Raw genomic sequence first — 20,180 nt, 5'->3', positions numbered from 1 at the left:
CTAAGGTCTCTCTGAGCCTTCTCTTCTCCAGGCTGAACAACCCCAACTCTCTCAGCCTGTCCTCGCAGCGAAGGTGCTCAGCCCTCGGATCATCTCTGTGGCCTCCTCTGGACTCATTCCAGCAGCTCCACATCCTTCCTGTGCTGAGGATTTCAGAACTGAGCATAGGGCTCCAGGTGAGGTCTCACCTGGGCAGAGCGGAGGGGCAGAATACCCTCTCTCACCCTGCTGGTCTCACTCTTTGTGTGCAGCCCAGGACATGGTTGGTTTCTGGGCTGTAAATGCACATTACTGGCTCATGATGAACTTCTCAACCCCAGCACCCCATGTCCTTCTCCTCAGGGCTGCTCTCAATCCTTTCTCTGCTCAGCCTGTTAAGAACACACACCACTCTCCCCTACACAATTAATAAGCCCATTAGCAGTATTTCAGATTAAAAGTACGGCAAGTAACACCTCAGAAGCAAATTTCAGGCTAGGCTTGTAATTAGATGAATTAACATTCATCAAAAAAATAAATTAGCCTATGTTAAGATTAACTACATTTGCAAGTTGGCTGCCTGGTGCAAAGTTAAAATACTTCAAGGGTTATTCCTAGATTCCCAGAGGGAATTTCAGCTCAGATCCCTGCTGCTGGTTCCTTGTGAAACCAGCTCTGCCCAAAAGTAGTTACCTCACCGTTCCGGCCAGCAGCCAGGCACAACCCTCAACACGAAGGTGTCCCAAAAGCTGTAGGAAAGATGGGGCATCAATGGGCAGCAGAGATGCAGACACTGCAGCCAGCAGAAGATCCAGACCACTAAGCTGTTGTTTTCAAACCTGATCAATTTTTCTCACTACTGTGTCACACACACACTGGTGCTTATTACTCTTTTCTTCCCTTTAGATGCAGAAAAGGTCCCCAGCCCTTTAACCCTCAATAAAATGGAACAGAAGGAGAAGCAGCGGACATGTGCTTCCAGTTTGAGTGGCTGAATGACAAACGTCAACACCACTTCCCTTCTTTTTCCCTGGCCAACAGAGCTACATCAGGATTTATACAGATTCTTTGGGTTTTGCACTTCCCTGAGGATCAGCAGAACTTTAACCAGATTTTGAAGAGGTTTCTGTACAAACCTTTTTTGTGAAGTTATAGAAAGGTTACTCAGAACCCTGAGGAGTCTGAAATAATAGAATCTCAGTAACCGTCAATTATTTGTGTTTTGCAAGAAAAGAAGTACAGAAAAAGTAGCCACCACAATGAAATAGTCAATAAAACTAAAGCCTAAAACCAGTCAGCTGCTTCAGGAAAGAATCTCATGCTGTTGTAAGCCCATTTTTTTCCTCCAGAGCTGTATGGCAAAGCCTGCCAGAGCCAGCAACTCAAACTGCATCAATCCATCACATCTATCCTGGAAATCCTCATCACTCATTAACTGTCTGAAACAGACTTTTACCTATACACAATTTCAGTGTGCTTTTGTAACTGCTGATATCCAAGTAAATAAAATTCCGGAGAGAACTTATCTCAAGAGAGGTTACAGACTTCCTTCAGCTACAGAGAGAAGCCTTCAGTAATACAAGATGTGAAAAAAAAAAAAGCTCACAAATCATTTTTTCGAATACCCACTGAGCCTTGCCCAGGATCAGGCAGAGACACTGCAGTCGATGCTGATTTTATCTAGGTATTAAAAGGAAGGTGCCATTGCATAATTTAGATTTCACATGACATATAATGGATGTCTAAATGCTCCTGACCCTTAAGACCAGCAATTCTCCCCCTACAACTTCCAGTTACAGCTGTTTAATACAAAAAGCACATCATTATAAGACTTTACAGAGAAGGATTCGAGAGCGGGAGGCACAGTTGCACAACATCTCAGGTTCCTCTTTTGGACAGATTAAAAATAATCTGTAGCACATCAGTGACGGACGTTACATCACAGCTCACACTGTGTGTCAGCACCACTAAACAGTGGCATTCCGCTGCACGGGCAGCAGATGGGAAAGGCCTTAAAACCCACACTGTGACCATGCAGCATGCCAGTAATCACCTCACTGCCTGGAGACAGCTGGGTTGGATGCCACTTCAGCATGAAAACTACTGTTTCCTCAACATCTGAGCAAAAAGAACAGCATCAAAGTGCCAGCTACATTTCCGTGGCCTGATCCAGGATCTAAAAGGGCTTTTCCCTCCAACAATCTGCCCTGAAGGCTAACTTTAAAGTTAGCAGGGCTTAAAAAGAATTTAATAGATACTGCAGGACAATAGAAAAGCCTTTTGAGTAGGGTGATGACAAGCACTTAGCACCAGGCATCCTGCTTTTTTACTGTCCAGGAACTGAATTCAAAGGCATGAGCCTAACTCTTAACAGTTTTCCCAACATACCTACTTACACACAAGCTGCAGACTTGCAGATGACATTTGCTCTAGAAGCCTGAGCCAACATGGGCAGAACTTTACAGGGATTCCTACTACATCACAGTAAACGTTGTTTTGGTATCATATCCTTTGAATAAATTCTCTAGTTCAAACATCTCACTTAGATATCTTCACCTGAACCGTGTTTAAGTGATTTTTTCAAGCAGGGCATTTCACTATCAGCTAATGAGTGTCTCACGCAGACAGAACTTTGAGGTCCACTGTCATTCATTAATATTTTAATTAATTTAAATTTTTTTACCATTATCTGTCCTCTTTGAAAGCAAGGCCCTTTCCCTTGGTGAGAAAGATTCGAATATACTTTTCTCTTTCCTTAAAAATTCTTCCCTGGAAAACTGACCAAACACCTGCAAGGCTGAGGACTCTATGACCCATACCAGGAATAGACTGCCTTGCCTTTCCTTCTCCTCTCTACGGAAGATTTTACTCCCTCCGGACAGAAGCATGGCACTGCTGGAAGGCAGGCAGGGAGCAAGACACATTACGCAGCAAACTTCTTCGCAGCAGAACAGGATCAGACAGCAAAAAAAACCTTTTTCAAAGAAGGCTGAGAAAGCACAAACACGAAGGTGTGGCTAACACCACCTCTCCACTCAAATGCAGGATCTTCTGCAGATGCATTATAAGGGGCATCAGGAATAACAGCTCCTGCCCACTACCGGGGAAGTATATGAAGCTTAGGCTGATTGTGTCAGCTTCTCTGAGGAAGATATACTACTATCTGAAATGATGCACATCTGTTGCAGCTGTAAGCCACAGCTCTGCGTTTACCGAGACAGGGCCTAGTACCTCGTGTTAGTACGGGAATCCACCAGGAAGAAATCCGCTTGCCTCCTTAGGAACTTATCCTTCCTAGTCTGAGAAATGATAGATTGTGATTCCTAAATGGCACAGAAGGGAAACACTGGCAAAAGGCAGGATAGCAAGTGATCCGAAGAAATAAGGACCAGATCTCTAAGCTCACACTACTTTTTCACCGTTTAGAAGTCTATTCTACAGCAGACAGCAGCTCAGTGAAATATCTCAAGAGGGATTCACATCATCGCTTCCTCCTACTATCATAAATATTACTGATTAAGTAAATTACAAACTTTAGAATATCAGCAGCTTCTGAAGAAAAGATGAAGGTAAAAACTGCCCCCTAACTAACAGTCACAGGTGAAATAACTTGAAAAGCAGTTTAGAAAGAAAACCAGGCTCCTGCAAGGAGTCACTCCTCTGTTCAAGCAAGCTTGCAGCTTGAGGATGACACATGCAAGCCTCAAAGCTCTCTAAAAACTGCTGAAAACATGAAAGTAAAAAAAGCATTGGTATGTATTATATTGTTCATACCATCAAACCCCTTTACCAGCAAACAGCCCCACACAGAGGAAGTCGGTGCAGATGACCCCAACTTGCAAAGCGGTGTCACAGGCTGCCTCTGGCGGTCCAGCTCACTGCCACCACTTGCTGCATACCTACCACAGCCAGAACCGACAGAGCCGGACCCATCTGGCACAGCCAGAGTGAGCTCCAAGGGACTGACATGTCTCATGTGTCTGGGGAAAACCATGAACCAAAACTTACAGATGTGGACCCTCTTTGCTTCTGATGTCTTTTGACACCAGGGAACGTGCTTCTGGTCCTCAGCTGAGGAAACTGAAGAGGAAGAGCTCTGGTTCATAGCTCCATACTAGCCCACTGGCTGAAGGAAAGGAATCTAGTAAGTAACCACTCTCTTCTACATAAAAATAAACTATGAATTGGCCCAATGAAGAGCTTTTAATGTCTCGCTTCTTGGCCCTAGGAAAGAACAGGCGTAGTCAATAACTGAAGTCACAAAGCTGAAAGCACTCACATACACAAAGGATGACTGAACAAAGTGCTTATCATAACACTGCCCTTCAGGTAATAAATCATGCTTGGAAAAATCTCAGTCCCTGCATTTTACACTTACTTATCCTGTGGGTGTCTCAACCTAGCAACAAGCCACGGCTGCACCATCAGGAGCACAAGAAGCTGCTGACACGGTCAGAGACTGCAGCCAGAGACTTGGCCCATGAGAGGCTGCATCCCCAGCACCGGCCCCAGTCTGGGGCACTTGGCTACAGAAATACACTGTGATTCTGGAGTGCGGTCTGGCAGACATCACTGGGATGGGCCAGGCACTGGGCACAAGGAGGGGGGAAAAAGGTATAATACTTGCAATCTATGCAACTAGCCATCGCATCAGCCCTCAATGTCTGCAACACACACATACTAACAACTTAAAAAAAAACCAAACCAAGGTCTTGTGAGAAACTGCCAAAACTAAAATCCAAACTGTGATTAATTTTGAGAGGAGGCTCCAACTTCAGCCTGAAGAAACAACAATACTGGGAAGCACTGCTGCTGATTAACAGGGCAACTGCACATTTTCACATCAGCTCTCCAAACTGGGTGATTCAGGCCATCTTGCTGCACAAACCAGCAACAGGCCTCCTGTATGGATAGCTTTAACTGCTTCTACAACACTCTCCTTAGTTTTAAAGTTTTCTTCCTCAAAAAGATGACTGTTTAAAACAGAGGGACAAGCACAAATATTCCAGATATTGGAGAGAACATTCCGTTCCTTTAAAGAAAAGGAATCAAATATTCATTGCTTTATAATGGACCTGTTGGACTGCTTCCAAAAAGAAATGGTAACAGTCCCAACTGTTTTGAGGCAAAATACAGAAAACATGTCAAAGATGTATTTGTAAATCATTGCAAACCTAACAGAAGCAGCAAAGCAGTTGTCTGGCTACGGTAACTCATTTTAGCAGAGAATAACATTTTCAAAAGGATGCAGACTACACAGCGACAGCCTATTCATCATCTTCCGATTCGTGATTTCACGCTCCGCAGGAAAAAGTTTTAGTGGAAGGCATCTTCTGCATTCATTGTCATTTTAAGAACACTGCTCCATGTCTGCTTCTGAATTTGTGCTGCGAAAAAGGGATGGTGGAAGTTTTCAGGTCAATAAATCAGAATCCTTCATTTGCAAGTACATTTTTTTCCAATTGTAATTTCTGATGTTGTACTTCCTTCTGGTATCTGAACACAAACATCAACCAACAGAAGCTCAAAATCAGTAGAGAAAAACAAACAGAAGCTAAGCAACGTAATGCTAAGTTGTATCTTATCAATAAATAGAAAGATAAACTTCTTTCCGTGTGACAGCACTGAGATTCCTTACCGCTAGCAAATAATTCCCTCTGCAGGGAATGAGATTGTAAGGCATTAATATTAAAGTCTTAGTGCTCCAGAACTTCACTTGCCACTGGCAAATCCTAATTTCTTCTATAATAAATTATAAATTGGCCAATTGAAAGGCCTTTTAAGACCACGATTTTGTGAAGACAGCTTCCGCTTATGGAGAGTAAATCAATACACTCTGTTTTAACCTAAGCAGGAATGACACTGGCAAGAACTACATCAATGTCACCTTCCTCCTGTGTCCAAGACCAGGACATGTCGTGTAAGAATGAAAACGCAGATCAAGGAACACTGATGGAGCTGGACATCCTGCTGTGCAGAAGTCAAGGATGAAGGACAGGCAAAGCGAAGCGCACTATCAAAGCCTACGCCAGTGGGTGAATGGGCTGGGAGGAGGCAGGGTAGCTGCAAGTCTCAGGCAGCCACCACAGGAATTGCCAGATTTGGCTTCTGGAGGAACAGGTGGGCTTCTTGCACTGGAAGCTCTGAAAGTGAGCAGTTTATTGCTCCTGTAGTGAACCAGTGCTCTGTTAGAGCTTCCAAGACCCCTCACGTAGACTTAAAATGAAAAGCAGGACACTACCAACAATTAAGCTGAACATTTTAAGGACAATATAAATGAAAAGGTGTAGGAAAAAAACCCAACACAATGGGAGGTGTGTCTGAATAAGAAGAACAAACTGAGTAGAGTTTTAGAAAAGTGATACAATGATCCCTAAAAATGTCAGGGAAAAGTGCAACTGAATACCAAGAAGAAAGACCTGGATGAGCAGTATCTAGGCTACTGGGAGAACTTCATGTAATCCCTCTAATACTTTATTCCCAAAGCATTATTTCACCACATTCTATGGCAGGTAATAATTCAAAGCAACGTTGGAGTATTTCTCTCCTGTTGCTTAATGATCAGGCTTCAACACACACTGGAGAGGTTTCTGTACAGAAATAAGAGCACTGGACGCTTCTCTCTGTGTGACAGGGCTGCCGGAGCCATTTCCCAAACCAGAGGGACAAAATACATTCCAATCCACTGTAGCAATTCCCGAGGATGAAGCTAGGGAAGGTGATGTGTCAATATGGCTGCACTGCACTGCACAACTGCTAAAAGAACCAGTTTCTCTAAACACCTAAATAAGAGACCAATGAGCTTTTAATCTTGCAGTTACATCCATATCAAAGTGAGGATGAAAACAGGAGCTATTTGAATCCAAGTACATTCATAATGGTAAGCTCCCTGGCACAAAACCATTATTAAAGATAATTAAGCAGTTAAAAAATATGGCTTCAGAATCCATAGTAGTTTTGAATATTGTGATCTGGCATTTCATATACACTTTTCAATACAACAATAACAAGTGATGATAAGCATCAAGGACTTTATTTCCAAACGATATTAATTACATTGAAAATCAGAATAAATGAGAGCAAATTACCACAAACAGGAATAAATATTTTTTAGTCAATTATCTCCTTCCCCCACCCATTCACTGACAGCTCTCAGAATGCATAGAGTAAATGTTTCTCCAGTGAACTACAGGAACTATGGAGGTTTCTCACTGCATGAGAAAAAGCATAGAACACAAAACCAGGTTAATTGTGGAGAACTGGAACATCACATCCACTCCACTGGCATCAGAAGGCACTTACTTGAATGTTACAGCTCGATTTCAGAGGAGCCTGGTTAGGTTTTATGGCTGCTAACAACATTAGGGAAAGGCAAGAGTAAACCTAATCTCTGCTTTCACCTTTTAGATTTAGACTGACGGGATACTACTCAGGAAGCCTAAATGCTTGAAAAAAAACACAGACTAAGGGCTGCCTGAAAACATGCCACAAGGCTCCATATTAAAAGACTAGGCTTTTTCCTTCTTTCTGGTTCTTGCACTAATTACTGCACATATAAAACACACAAAGGTAACAGATAAAAATCCCAGCTGACTTCTGTGACTCACCAAAGGGCTTCTACATTTCCCTTCTTAAACTCCCTACTAATCACAATTTCGCTAATTGAACAAGTGCTACAGAACAAATATCTCCCGGTATATATGCCTTAAATGTTCTACACGTGGGCTTAGAGCTCAGGAAACAATGAAGGGCAAAGCATGGCATCAAAAATAAAAATGGGGAAAAGCAGCTGGTGCCACTTTCACTTCCAAGTTCCCTTTCGCCCTCACCAAATCACACAAAAGGAGAACCTTTTTTGTTTGCTTAACTCTCTCCCACAGATGCTTCTAAAGGACTCAACCCCTCTCACTCTCAGTTACAGTTCTACAAAAGTAAGATTTTTTTTTCCAAAAAAACCCCAAGTAATCAAGCCTTTATTTTTTAACAAAATTTAAATCACCAAAATGCTCCCTGCATCTTACCAAGCCGCACGCCCAGGTATCGGCTCCGGACTGTTATCCCTCTTATTCCCTACACAGCCCATTACGAGGGCACAGCCAGCAGACAAGTACAAGCCACACACAGAGGGGCCAAATGCCGCCCCAGTGCAATCCCTCCTCAGTCACTCCTGAAGGACAAGAGGCTGGATACATAAAACTGTCTCCTTGCACACACTGAGCTCCTGACAGCTCTGAAGCAATCCCACATGCTTCAACAACATGGTTGTCCCCACAGCGATGTACTCTATTACTACGGTTTGTTAAGCCCGTGAGCTGTTACGATTAGAGGTCTAAAATGCTCTGGGATTGCTAAATTCCTACAAGACATGGAGAAAAAAGCCTGCACAAATGAACCTGTACTTCAAATGTGGATTTCATGAAAGCTGACAGATTTGTAACAACTCCTCTATGAGATATTTTTCCAAATGACGTGTCCTGACAGAACAGCTGGATTAATTATATGACACCACATCAGTGTGATAACAGCTTTCAAAAAACCTTGTGTATAAAGCAGCATGTTCATGAACAAACTGGTTTGCATTTTACCCTTTAAACAATATTATCAACAGAAGTGTGTAATACAATGTATTCTGCATCAAATAACTTATCACCCACGCAGCCTGAGCTTTCACCTCTTCCCCTTACAGTTAACTGCTATGTACCTACTGATAAACAATGTAGCAGAAAGAAAAGTAAACCTATTTATTACCAACATTCTATTATTTCAGTTGAGTATATAGATTTTTCTGTCTGTAACATTGTTTTAATGAAAAGTTCAGCGGGAAAAAAACCCAGTTCATTTGCCAAGACATGCTAACTGAGGAGAAATTTGGGGCAGTCAAAAGCTCTCAGATTCATGATCAAGGAGTCCTTGCAATTTCCACATCAGGTACTTGCAGAGATGCACGCTTTGCCTGCAGTTGGAACCTGAGCCCATGAGAGACCCCCAGCCTGATAAGTTCTTTGAAATTCAGGGCAGTCCTGCAGGTAGCCCTCCCCATGGCCTTGACTGCATGAAACCAAGATCTACATCTACCACCACATAAAGTTACTAGCAGCAAAACCACTCCTTTCCTGACAGTCCTCAGGCTGTTAAACGCAGACAGGCACAAGTCACAAATTCAAAAGTTGGGTAAAGAAGGCAATGTTGGATGGCAGCTCGAGGTCTGTGCAAGACACAGCCTTGTGACAGCAAAGCAGCAGCTGCTCCACACTCACTGCCCACATCCCTCGCCAACAAGCCTTGAAACCATGACTAGCCTGGCCCCACCAGGCTCCACCCAGCGTCCTTCCAGCCTATCTTCAAAACAATCAGGAGCACCTGCTCAAAAATTCAGAGATGTTCTTCGGCTACGGACAAGTTAGGTCCAGGAGAAAAAAAAAAAAAAACAAAAAGAAAATCAGAATCCCCATTGAAGAAAGTTTTATTTTACTTTTCCAGTGAGAGGGTGAATGTCAAGGATCAGGGAAGAAGAGCAGGAAGATCCTAGAATAGATATATCTTGTAAATATTCCTAAGACAGACACCCAACCTCGGTGACTTTGCCCTGCAATGACTACAAGCATCTACTATAACCGTTATCTGGCTATGAGGTAGTGCCAATCTCTGTAAAATTTATCTTGCTCATGGGTCACAACCCCCCTGCACAGTATTTCAAAACTGGAAACAAAGCATTCAAAAAAAAAAAAAAAAGTTTGTATTTTAACACAAATTTTGAAGACTTTCATTCTGAAACTCAAATTTGCTGGAACTCAAGTGGCCAGGCAAGAGGAGAAGGTTTGAAAGAAATGGTTACTCTAAGGCAAGGCATTCATGTTATCCAGCATCTGAACTCAAAGGGACTGGCTGCAAACAAAACTCGATTTGTTGAAGTTTACACTCACAAAAAGCAATTTCTTTTAAGGACTCGTTTTGTACACATGAAAGACTGCACCACTGAATAACGCTATTATGTTATCAAAGACACTGACATTTAATAATAGTTATGTTCTGCTAAAAATATAACTCTCAGAAACGCTTTAGTGCCACACAGTTACTACATGTTCTGCCTTTTCTTTCCAGAGTAAATATCCTGGGAGTTCAAAATTGTTAACTGGTATCAAAACCTCCCTTTGTACCATTTTCAAAGCCTCCCAAACCAGTGCAGAAACAGCAGCAATGCCCCCCTCTATAAACTACGCAGGCTCCGCTTCAACAGCTTACTAGAAGAAAAACAACAGAAAACCTCAGCTTTAGTGGTCTTCAACACCGAGCAAAGCCCAGAGCCACACTTCTTAAAGGTTAAGAAGCTGAGTTAACAGAGCCACCCAGAGCTAACTGTTCTGTATTCAACATGCGTAATGACTGTAATAACCGCGATCATGCTTTGTAGAACATAAAAAGCTTATCCTTTCTAAATCAAATCACACAAATATTACAGGCTAGTCAGTTCACTGCAATTTAAGAGAAATGGCAAAGCTCATTACGTTATTGTCTTTAAAATTAAATGAGAAAGCAAAATGTAGCAGGCAACATGCACGACTATGCTACTTAAATCACAACTTCAGTAAGCAGGCAAACACAAAAGCTCACCCCCCCAGGAGCCTACTGTACAAAAAGCTCACTTAAGATTTATTCCTACAATGCAGTTAAGTAGAAGGTTTCAAAAAAGGATGCACAAAAAAAAAACATTTAGCAGACTTAACAATTGGATTAAACAGAGTCCTGAGAGTTTAACAAATGTTCAACAGCATACGCATAACATTTACAACAAGAAAGAAGAAAGGCACCTGGAGACATCTGACACTGGGCATGCTCTGCAGGCATCTCAGTGCGCACATGCTCTCTACCAGGTTGGAGCAGCCTAGCCACAAAGACCTTGGCACAGAACACTGCAGGGTGACAAAAAGGAAGGAAGAGAAGAAGCAGTTAGATGCCACAACAAATCACTCAAGGCAGGCAACTCATTAGTAAGTAAACGTGGGTACTTATCTATGTTATTTCTACATTAAGCATAGGGTTAGCGGCCAAGGGTAAAATAATGACTGAAGATCCTTTTCAGAAAATAAGTCATCCCTCTGTCTGAGCAAGGACAACGAGCTGATTTTCCTCTTTTGCAACCACTTGGCTTTAGAGCCCAGCCAAACACTGAAACTTATTCCCCAGGGTATCAAGAGTCGTTACGGTGTGGGTCCATCAGCATGTGGATGCATCCACAGGCTGCTGCCCACAGCAGTGGCTCTGCTGCCACAGGGAAGGACCTGACCCAAACTGGCCTGGCTGTGGCTGCTCACCAGGTTTTGTCCTGTGCGCTCAGCTTGGGGAGCAGGTCTGTAGGGTACAACCCAGAGGAGCTGCAATATTTAAGGTCTGGCACCCCGCACTAACTCTCTCAATTTGAGCTATTTATCCTTACAACAAAGCCAGCATTAATATCTGAGCTTACAGCTGCTGTACTAGGACAGGGACACAAGGATTTGGGTATTTTTAAAGCGGAACCACACCCAGTTGAGGTCAAACTGCAAGAGCAAGCCCAGTTTAGTCCATATGCAACGAGAGAAATTAAAGTGAAAACAGCAGAAGAATAACCTTAGCAGCACAAAACATATCGGAATTCTCTCTTCTCTTATCCAGCAGGAAGGCTGCAATTCCATATGGATGTTCTGTACTGTGTACTTGTCATGTAAAGAGTGGGGGCATACACCTTATGTACAGAGGTAAAATAAACATCTTTATTCTATATGGTATTATTCTTCCTTCAATATCAAAATAATTCAGTTACCTATCATTAAAAGTTTCTTATTTAAGGTTTAGAGAAATGTGATTTTTCATTTAGCTATCAAATAATTAATTCCGTATATCTATAATTCCTTTGCCATAATTTACTTTGACACCTCCTCACGCAAACACTTGAAATTTAGTTCCCAGATTTGTTCTAAGGCAGTCAACCAGTGACAACACAGAAAATACCTTCATTTAAATGAGACACAAAAAAACCCATCTCTATATGTTTAAAGACAGATAGGATGAACTGATCAAACCCACTGAGATGAATCCATATAGATTGTTTAGAGTTCCGCTTCAAAACAGGCATATGTAATGCAAGAAACTTTCTTTCTAAGCTGTTTCATTATTTAGTCTTACTTGGCACAACACCTGAAGTGTTCCCGTGGCACTGAACCACCAAAATTCAGTGCAGTGCTGCAGGTAATAATGAAAGCCCAAATAAATTTCTGTGTTTTTAAACATACAGGCCGAGTAAAAATTTAATTCTGCTCTCATCACCCAGTAAAAGTCACTGATTGAGAAACAACAAACTTCTCTCCTAAAATTTTCATACAGGACAAAACTGTGTGTATAACCTGTGCAACAAGTTTACACCTACAGCAGTCCACAGATTATAAGCTGAAAATCACTGGTTTCAGTTATTAGACTGTGCTTTCTTCTAGGAACTACTCTACCTAAATAAGCTGAACTTGAAAAACTTAAAAATCTGGGTAATTTGAGAACAATTTTTTTAATTTGCTTCTAAATATACCAGACACAGGCCACCTCTGTGGCCAGTTTGAGCCACACAAAAACCTTTCCAGTGTTACGAAACTCTGGATAAAAGGATTTATAAAAATCACTGGACACACCGCTGTAGCAACAATATTGCACAATGCCACAAATTAAATATTGTTTTCTACTTCACACTAGAACAGGAATGTGCAAATATTTATCTGCTTCCCTGTCATGTTATTTCTTGATGCTGCCTGCATAGGAACTGTCATAAATAAAAGCATAAAAGTGTACTAAAGATTTAATCCTTGCATAACTAGCCTGAATTTATGCCTTCACTTGCCACTTGCTCCTGTCACGATCTCAGGGAGACGCAGCACTATTTAATAAAGCTTGGGAGAAGGAAAAGGACCCTGGCCCATGGGCATCATAATAAAGGCACATCTAAGCCAGTGTCAAACCTTCTGGCATACAAGAGAACCATGCGGCCTAAAATAAGGCAAATTAAGATTCAAACTTTGAGTAACAGGCTAATTGGCACTGCAGAGTTTTAATCAACTCGGGTCAGGATAGCTGCCTGTTCATCTGAACGTGCTCCTGGAACGGGAGGAGCAGGCAGATGAAAGAGGAGCTTTACAGCTGCACGGCAGGGACTGAACGATGCAAAAGAATAAATATAAATAAGAGAAATCCTCACCCTGATCTTTTAGATGCCTTATGTTTGGAAAGAGCCATAAGTTGATTTTATTGTTCTATGATTGATTTTAATTCTGTTCACCAAGAATGTCTTTGCTGCCCCAGCCTCAGGAATTACATTTCGAGATTTAGGTTTCAATCTCGCATCTCAAATTTAGAAAACCCACGCAAATGCATTTGCATTCTAAAGTATAAATTCTCAGCAGCATCACTAAAAAAGGAATATACTTCAATGCCTTTAAAGGTCAGATGCTAATGACTTCTTATATTAGTGGTAAAGCATGCAGCAGTGTTCCTTCCAATAAATCAACTTTGTAGGCATAACATTTAGGATAGAGGCAAAAGAAAATTACCTATATGTCCCTGTACCTTGTACTTCTCATAGGCGTACAGTGCTGCTATTGTTATAGCACTGTAAAATGTCCTGAAACCTTTCATTTCAGAGCATTTGAAATTCAGAGTTACATCCAAACAGAAATCCTCACGCTTACTTATACTTCAAAACATAATATAATCACCCGTTTATCCTATAAAGCCCATTAAATTGCTCCAGAAATGAATACAGACGATAGCCTGTGTTCCTGATGGACTTGCTGCACCTCTGATATCCAGGGATGGAAATACTGCCAGCTCAATTATTGACAGTGTTTATACAACCAAGTCTTAGTGCTGGAAAGCATTTCTAAGACTTAGGATTTTTCACTGTATGCATTTTATATATACAAGATAATTTAAGGTGTTTGCAGTTTGGGAAACTCTGCTCTTAAGGCAAAAATACCCTTGCATTTGAAAATCAGTTTCTAGACAGAGTCCAAAGAAGATTGTTGAAGGGAGGTGCCTAAAATTTCAAAGAAAAACAGAGTAGAACAAATGAAGGAGCATTAGCATTAGTAATTATATCAATTCACTCCGCCTACTACAACTTTTTTCCTATCAGAAAATAAAGTTGAATATAAGGATCTAACAAATCATTCAAGTTTACAAACCCTGAAACCTGAAATGCTTTTTCCCCAACTTCCTAGTGACAACGAACCAGCTCCTCAGCAAGGTCCGTACATGTCCTGGATGCACCCACAGGGGTTCAGACTGGCAAACTCAGGTACAACCAAAAACTTCAGCCCTCATTCTGAATTCCTTTCAGGTTTTCAGCTGTAAGAAATTTGAATGCCATTCACCTTTGGAAACTTACTGCATAGTTCACTTTCACTTAGGCCTGGACCAACAGAACTGATACTACTTTATTTCTATTTCAGCACTTCATAGGGTAACTGCTGTTACTGATCACTCTCTATAGCTGGGAATGACAGAAAGATCAGACTTAATGCTAAAAAAAGGAGCATTCTGAAGAGCGAACTGAGTCTTAAGGACAGTGTGACCGTTTATGAAAGCTACATGGTCCCAAGTGAAATTTAGTATCAAGCTCAGATCTTGGTTTCTCAAAAATCAGCATTAACCACAACAAGGCAGAAAAAAATATAACACAGCAACAGTGTTCAAAGGCCTTCAGTATTATTTTACACTCAGCAGGGAACAGTTGCCAACGGCTCAGCGAACTCCATCCCCTCTTACCTGGTGTTTTTACCTTAAGTGATTCATTCTAAACAGTGACAAGCAGAACAGTGTTGAACCAACCAGACAGCGGAACAAGTAGTCTGAATATTTGCAAGAGGTGGAAAAGTAAAAATGTCAAAGTATGCTCAGAAGTGTGACTACTGAATTGGAAACGAAGTGTGGGGGCATGCATGTAACACAAGTACGTGTGTTCCCCAAGTGACAGCCTGGCTTGGCACGGTGACACATTCGCTGTGCTGCGCGCTTTGGCACAACACTGAATCTCTTTGCCGAGGTACTCAAAAACAAAGAAACAATTTATGGCAGACCAAGAGCAGCACTTTGTACTCCTCCAATTTTCATGTCAAATCCAAGTTGTCCCTTGAGAGATGCAGTGTGTTCACATGCTCCGTACGAGTCAGTTGGGATCAGTGCCATCGTATCACTACCTTTTCCACACCCAAAATGCAACCTCACATCCAGTCTTGAGTGTCTGACTTGGAAGGCTGTTTGTTCGTCTTTCAAAATCTGTGGAGTTTTACACAGGCATTCAAGTGTTCTGCTTCAAGAACTGCTACATTCTCATGAGAAGAAAGTTGCCTTAGATCTAATTTACTCTTGCATTTCTGTTCTTCAACAAACCACAACTGTAAAAGTAAATTTCTCAAAAAGAAGTATCCACAGAGCAGCAAAATCATTTTAACTTGTGAAACGCTCTTGATTATTCCTTTATGGTTATCACATTATTCTAGAAAAATAGGTAACCCACAGCTGAGTCACACTTCCGTTACAAAAATCTATTTAGCTAAATGATTGCCACTCAAAATCAAAGTCGCTCAACATTACAACCTTCCACCAGCCATTCAAGAACTGCAAGTAAGCTGATTGCATTGGGGGAAAATACTAAGTGAGGAATCAGAAAATATAAAGTAAGACAAAAGGAAAATAATTTATCAGATAAATTCTCCTCATTACCACACCGTTCTTCTAGATAGCACAAGGAATTCACAGAAGGGTGATCGGTAACGCAGTCCCACTCTGCTCCTGAAGATCAAAGTATGCGTTTGCTACAACCAAACGGATGCTACAAAAGGAATATGGGTTCAGTGGAGAAAAGATTAAATGCTTTCTTTGCATGTAACAACAATCTTACACCCATTATAATTTATTAATCAGGATAAGACTCATGAGATGCGGTAGCTCATTTTCAGGAGGATAAAAAAGACCAGGAAGAAAATCCTATTGTGTTTACTTAAGTCGCTCCAGACATCAAATGAAATCATCTAAATTCTCTAATATACACAGTATTTAGATTAACTCTTGCTTCCTTCACATACGCACAACCCAATTCCTACAGCTTCAAAACTCCGGAAGTGTGATATTCCTTTCTGCAGTTACATACCCTGTGTTACATAAAAAAAGGTCATTTCAAAGAAAAACAGCTTTCTGATGCTCTTATGCAGGCAGAACAGAGGTATTACTGACAGCACAGACAGCAGCACACCTCCTCGTGGTAAATCATAACTGGGAAACAAAGACGAACCCTGCAGAGCCTTAGCACTGCCAACTGAGAGAGGAGAAACATTGAATGAGTTAAACAATCAGAAAAACGTGGCTGAAACCTGTCCTAGATGTTGAAACTTCTTAGACTCTTTTCTGTATTGAGTTTCTACGGATGAGGCCTAACAGAACCTAAATATTATATTAACCCCCTCTAAAAATCTAGTAGAGACAACACAGCATGCACTTCAACGATGACTTTAAATGCATGTGAAGTCTGAGCTCCACACATAAGAAAGTGCTGGTTTCACGTTCGGGTTTGATAGCTGACTTACAACTTACTTCTTAAAGTATAAGATTCAAAGCCCAGGCAAGAACTAAGCCTCCAGCCAGCATATCCTTGCACTCTAGCCCAATTCAGCTCCACTACTGCCTTTGGTAGGTCTGCCTCATGCTTCACAAAGTTAAGCAATATTAAATATCCCAACATCGGGGATCTTATTCAGCAGGAGTACACAGTTGTGCTTCCTCTTCCCTCCCTCCCCCCCTCCCAATGTATTTAAATTATTTCCTCTTTTCAGTTTTCATCATTAAAGATGCCAAGTTCACTTCTACCTTCCCGTTCCCTCATTTCAGAAAAAGGCACACCCCAAACAGCAAATATTCCATGGGAAGATGTGATTCTCCCGTGTTAACTCCAAGGTGGGTCTGACTGGTGTGTGAGATAGATTTAATCTGATGCTAGACAAGACTGCAAGAAACGTATCAGACAAAGGTTAATGAGTATTTCCCTTAGACTTTCTCTCAGATTTTTTTTTTAAAACCTTTTTTTTTAAAGCCTTCTCCACCCTAACCAAATAAAACTTAAAAAAAAAAATCAAACCAGCAAACAACCATACCCTGGGCACAATTAATGTATGTATTCATTGATTAAATTCAAGTATCATTTTTGCACAAAATATGCCAGCAAATCAAACGCAGTGCTAAAACAATACATGAGATCAACAGCACCTACAAAAGTTTCTTCTACTGTTAGTTAAGTAAAGAGGCCTTAATGTTTGCTTTAACAGCTGCTACAGAAGAGAACACTCAAGCAGCTCTGTGTTATGGCTATTAATATCAGAAGGAATTGAGGCATACGGCATCATACCGACTTTAGAAATGAGTTGCCAAGTTCATTAAAGCGCTAACTCACAACCAAGCTGGGCATTAGGAGAGGTGCAGGTCTCCCGTTCACACCAGATATTAACTCACATAACTTTATTTTCCTATCAGCCAGCAACCCAGCTTTCCTTCCTCATGCACACAAACACTTTCCAAACTTGTCTTTATGATAGCACGCTGCAGTCTTCTCCAGTGATCTCAAAATCTCGGATGAAAGTGACTCAAAATACAACCATGCTTCCCCTGTTCCGAGATAAACACTCTCTGACTTTAAAGCTCCTCTTGAGAACCGTGCCTTACAACCAGCTCAGCTATGCTTTGGGAACAAGCAGGTACAGAACTTTGTTGAAATCTCATGAAGGATTTAAAGGTTGACTTCAAATGCTGCCCACAACAGAATCTCAAATGGCATTTCAGCTGGACAAAGCTACTGGAATTTGTGCTATGAACAGCTAGACAAGTTCTCTAACCTTCTGATGAACTCATCAGAGAACAGAGCTAGGAATCAGAGTTATTACCTTCTTGAACTCGACTAAGTTCAACGAAGTCGTAAGTAAGGCTGTTTTCTTCTTTTGGAAGCAGTATCTGTAAGCCTTTTCCTTTGTACCCCATACCTGTGGATACTGCTTTGCCACTTCGCAGAAGGCAAGTCTACCTTATGTTCCCAAGGCCTGGTTTTCACAGCAGATCTGCAATTTCCTAATAACCTGTCCATGGAATTACTGAATGTGCCCTTTCCTATGCTAAGCTCAGCAGCTAACTTGGTGTGTTCTACTACCTTAGGGACATTAAGCAGTTAAAGCAAGATACTGAATTTGCAGACAAACTCATCTAAGCAGAAGCAGCAAGATATAGTACAGGGTGACTTCTTACCTGAAACTTTGTTTCTGGGCTTCAGATCCACCAATCCAGAATGAAAGGGGATTCGAATGGGTTTTCCTTCTCAGACTTGTCTGTTAAAAGAGAGCAGCCAATCATCTTCAGCTTGGTGTACCTACTTCTTTCTTGAACGAAATCCCAATTATGTACTCTTAACACTGTTAGAGGCACAATCTAGGCACCTTACCAGTCCAGTAACAACTACATTAGTGGGGTCATTGGATTGGTGGATCTAAGACAAAGAAACAGATTTAGGGACAAGAAATCATTCTTTCCCCTGCCCTAAATCACCCAAGGCACAACAACTGTTTTGGAACAACAGCTCGCTTTGCAAAGACAAAGGAAGATGAGAAGCAACTACAAAGCAAATAGCAAAGCAAACACTAAAGCTTCAACCACCGGTTTAATGCCTCACAAGCCTGCTCCATGAACTGCCAGAATTCCCTCCAGAAGATGTTATTGCCATGATTATTTCCCTGTTCCCAGGCTCAAAATTATCTGACTTGCCTTACGCATCTGCAGCACAAAGATGGAGTCTTTAAGACACTCGTGATCTGAATGACAGCACCAAATTCAGTGAACATTCAGTATCGTTGTATCTCTGGAAATGATCTAGAGGAGAGCAAGCCAAGGCTTGCTGCTGCTGTGACAAGAAAAAGTGACCTCTTTCTGAGCGAGATGATAAAAGGCCTTCATCCCGGACCTCCAGCAGTACGCTCAGAGTGTGACTAATTTAAAGCAGCTTTAACAAAGGGAAGATGGAGCCTGCCAAAAGCCCATTCTGTGTAACAGAAAGCGCACCCTAGAGACCAGACTGTGCACCTGCCAGACAGATCTTCAAAAAGTTTGAGACATGGCCTACAAAATCTCCTCCAGCATCAGCCAGAAGCAACTGCAACACTTTCTAGAACATAAGGCTGCAACATCCACAGGCAACTATTCCTCTGCTACCTCTCAGCCCTTCCTCTGCTCTCTAGCCCCAAATGCTGAACCACACGTCCTTCAGCCCCACATCTCAAAGCACGAGCAGCTTGGTGAAGGGAGGGAGAACAGCCACTGTTCACAGCTGGGCCAAGAACCTCCTGCTGAGGACAGTCACATCCCTGCCTGCCCAATGCAACCCGAAGAAAGGAGCATCTTCATCATGGGGCCATTTTCTGCTCTTCCACCACTGGTAAAGCAAGAGTCAATTATAGGGCGACATTTCAAGGACAAAGCAGCACTGTAAGCCTGATACCATGTCCAATCTATGATTTTTAAGGCTGCCAAGTAAGGCGATAAGATGTCAGGGCATATGACTCAGAATTTCAAGAGTACAATATAGCTCAGTAAGAAGCCTGCTATCAAAATTATATAAATGTACTGATTTGCCAAGTCACAACAGAGCCAGCTGGATGTTGGAAGGAGCGGCAATTCACCATGAAGGCATTCCTTAAAAGTGTTTGCAAGAGTTTTACAGCACAGGACTGATTTTTGTCTCAAGGAGCACCAGCGTGATGGAGACAGCCTGAACACCAAGCTTCCCTGGCTCGTCCTTCACTGCCCAAACAGAACCACCTAAAAGATCTCTATCAAATACAAGCTGTAATTGTAACTTAAGTTTGCAAAAAGATTCCAGGCACAGACTTTTCAAAAAGCAGTAGGTATTTTTGCCTGAAATCTTTAAACTGGCATGACTGAAAAGGACATAGGATTCGAACAGAGGATTCATGGAACAGATCTCCTAGAAGCTTTGCTAAAGCACATGGAGGGCAGGGAGCTGATTAATGGCAGCCAGCACGGCTTCACCAGGGGCAAGTCCTGTCTGACCAACCTGGTGGCTTTCTATGATGGGGTAACCACAGCAGTGGACACGGCTAAACCGATGGATATGATCTACCTAGACTTCTGTA

General features: G+C 41.8%; 1 protein-coding gene across 4 annotated transcripts in view; it reads right to left on the bottom strand.

The window, feature by feature from the left end:
- Positions 1-20,180, bottom strand: part of FBXW11 (F-box and WD repeat domain containing 11) — a 72,070-nt gene that overhangs the window by 44,579 nt on the left and 7,311 nt on the right. The window contains exons 2-4 of one of the 4 annotated variants that reach the window (XM_054079620.1): positions 18,283-18,362; positions 15,721-15,829; positions 10,788-10,889 (exon numbers count right to left, since the gene is read on the bottom strand). The exons of 1 other annotated variant lie outside the window; for it this stretch is intronic. In XM_054079620.1, coding sequence (XP_053935595.1) covers positions 10,788-10,838 — 51 coding nt within the window. In that variant the 5' untranslated portion in view covers positions 10,839-10,889; positions 15,721-15,829; positions 18,283-18,362. The remainder of the gene's footprint in view (positions 1-10,787; positions 10,890-15,720; positions 15,830-18,282; positions 18,363-20,180) is intronic. 2 more of the 4 variants (XM_054079622.1, XM_054079619.1) reach the window with 2 other exon arrangements.

This window comes from Cuculus canorus, chromosome 14, assembly GCF_017976375.1.
Source record: "Cuculus canorus isolate bCucCan1 chromosome 14, bCucCan1.pri, whole genome shotgun sequence".
In the NCBI taxonomy this organism is placed as follows: domain Eukaryota; kingdom Metazoa; phylum Chordata; class Aves; order Cuculiformes; family Cuculidae; genus Cuculus; species Cuculus canorus.
The sequence above is the reverse complement of the archived record's forward strand: the minus strand, read 5'-3'. Positions and strand labels throughout refer to the sequence as shown.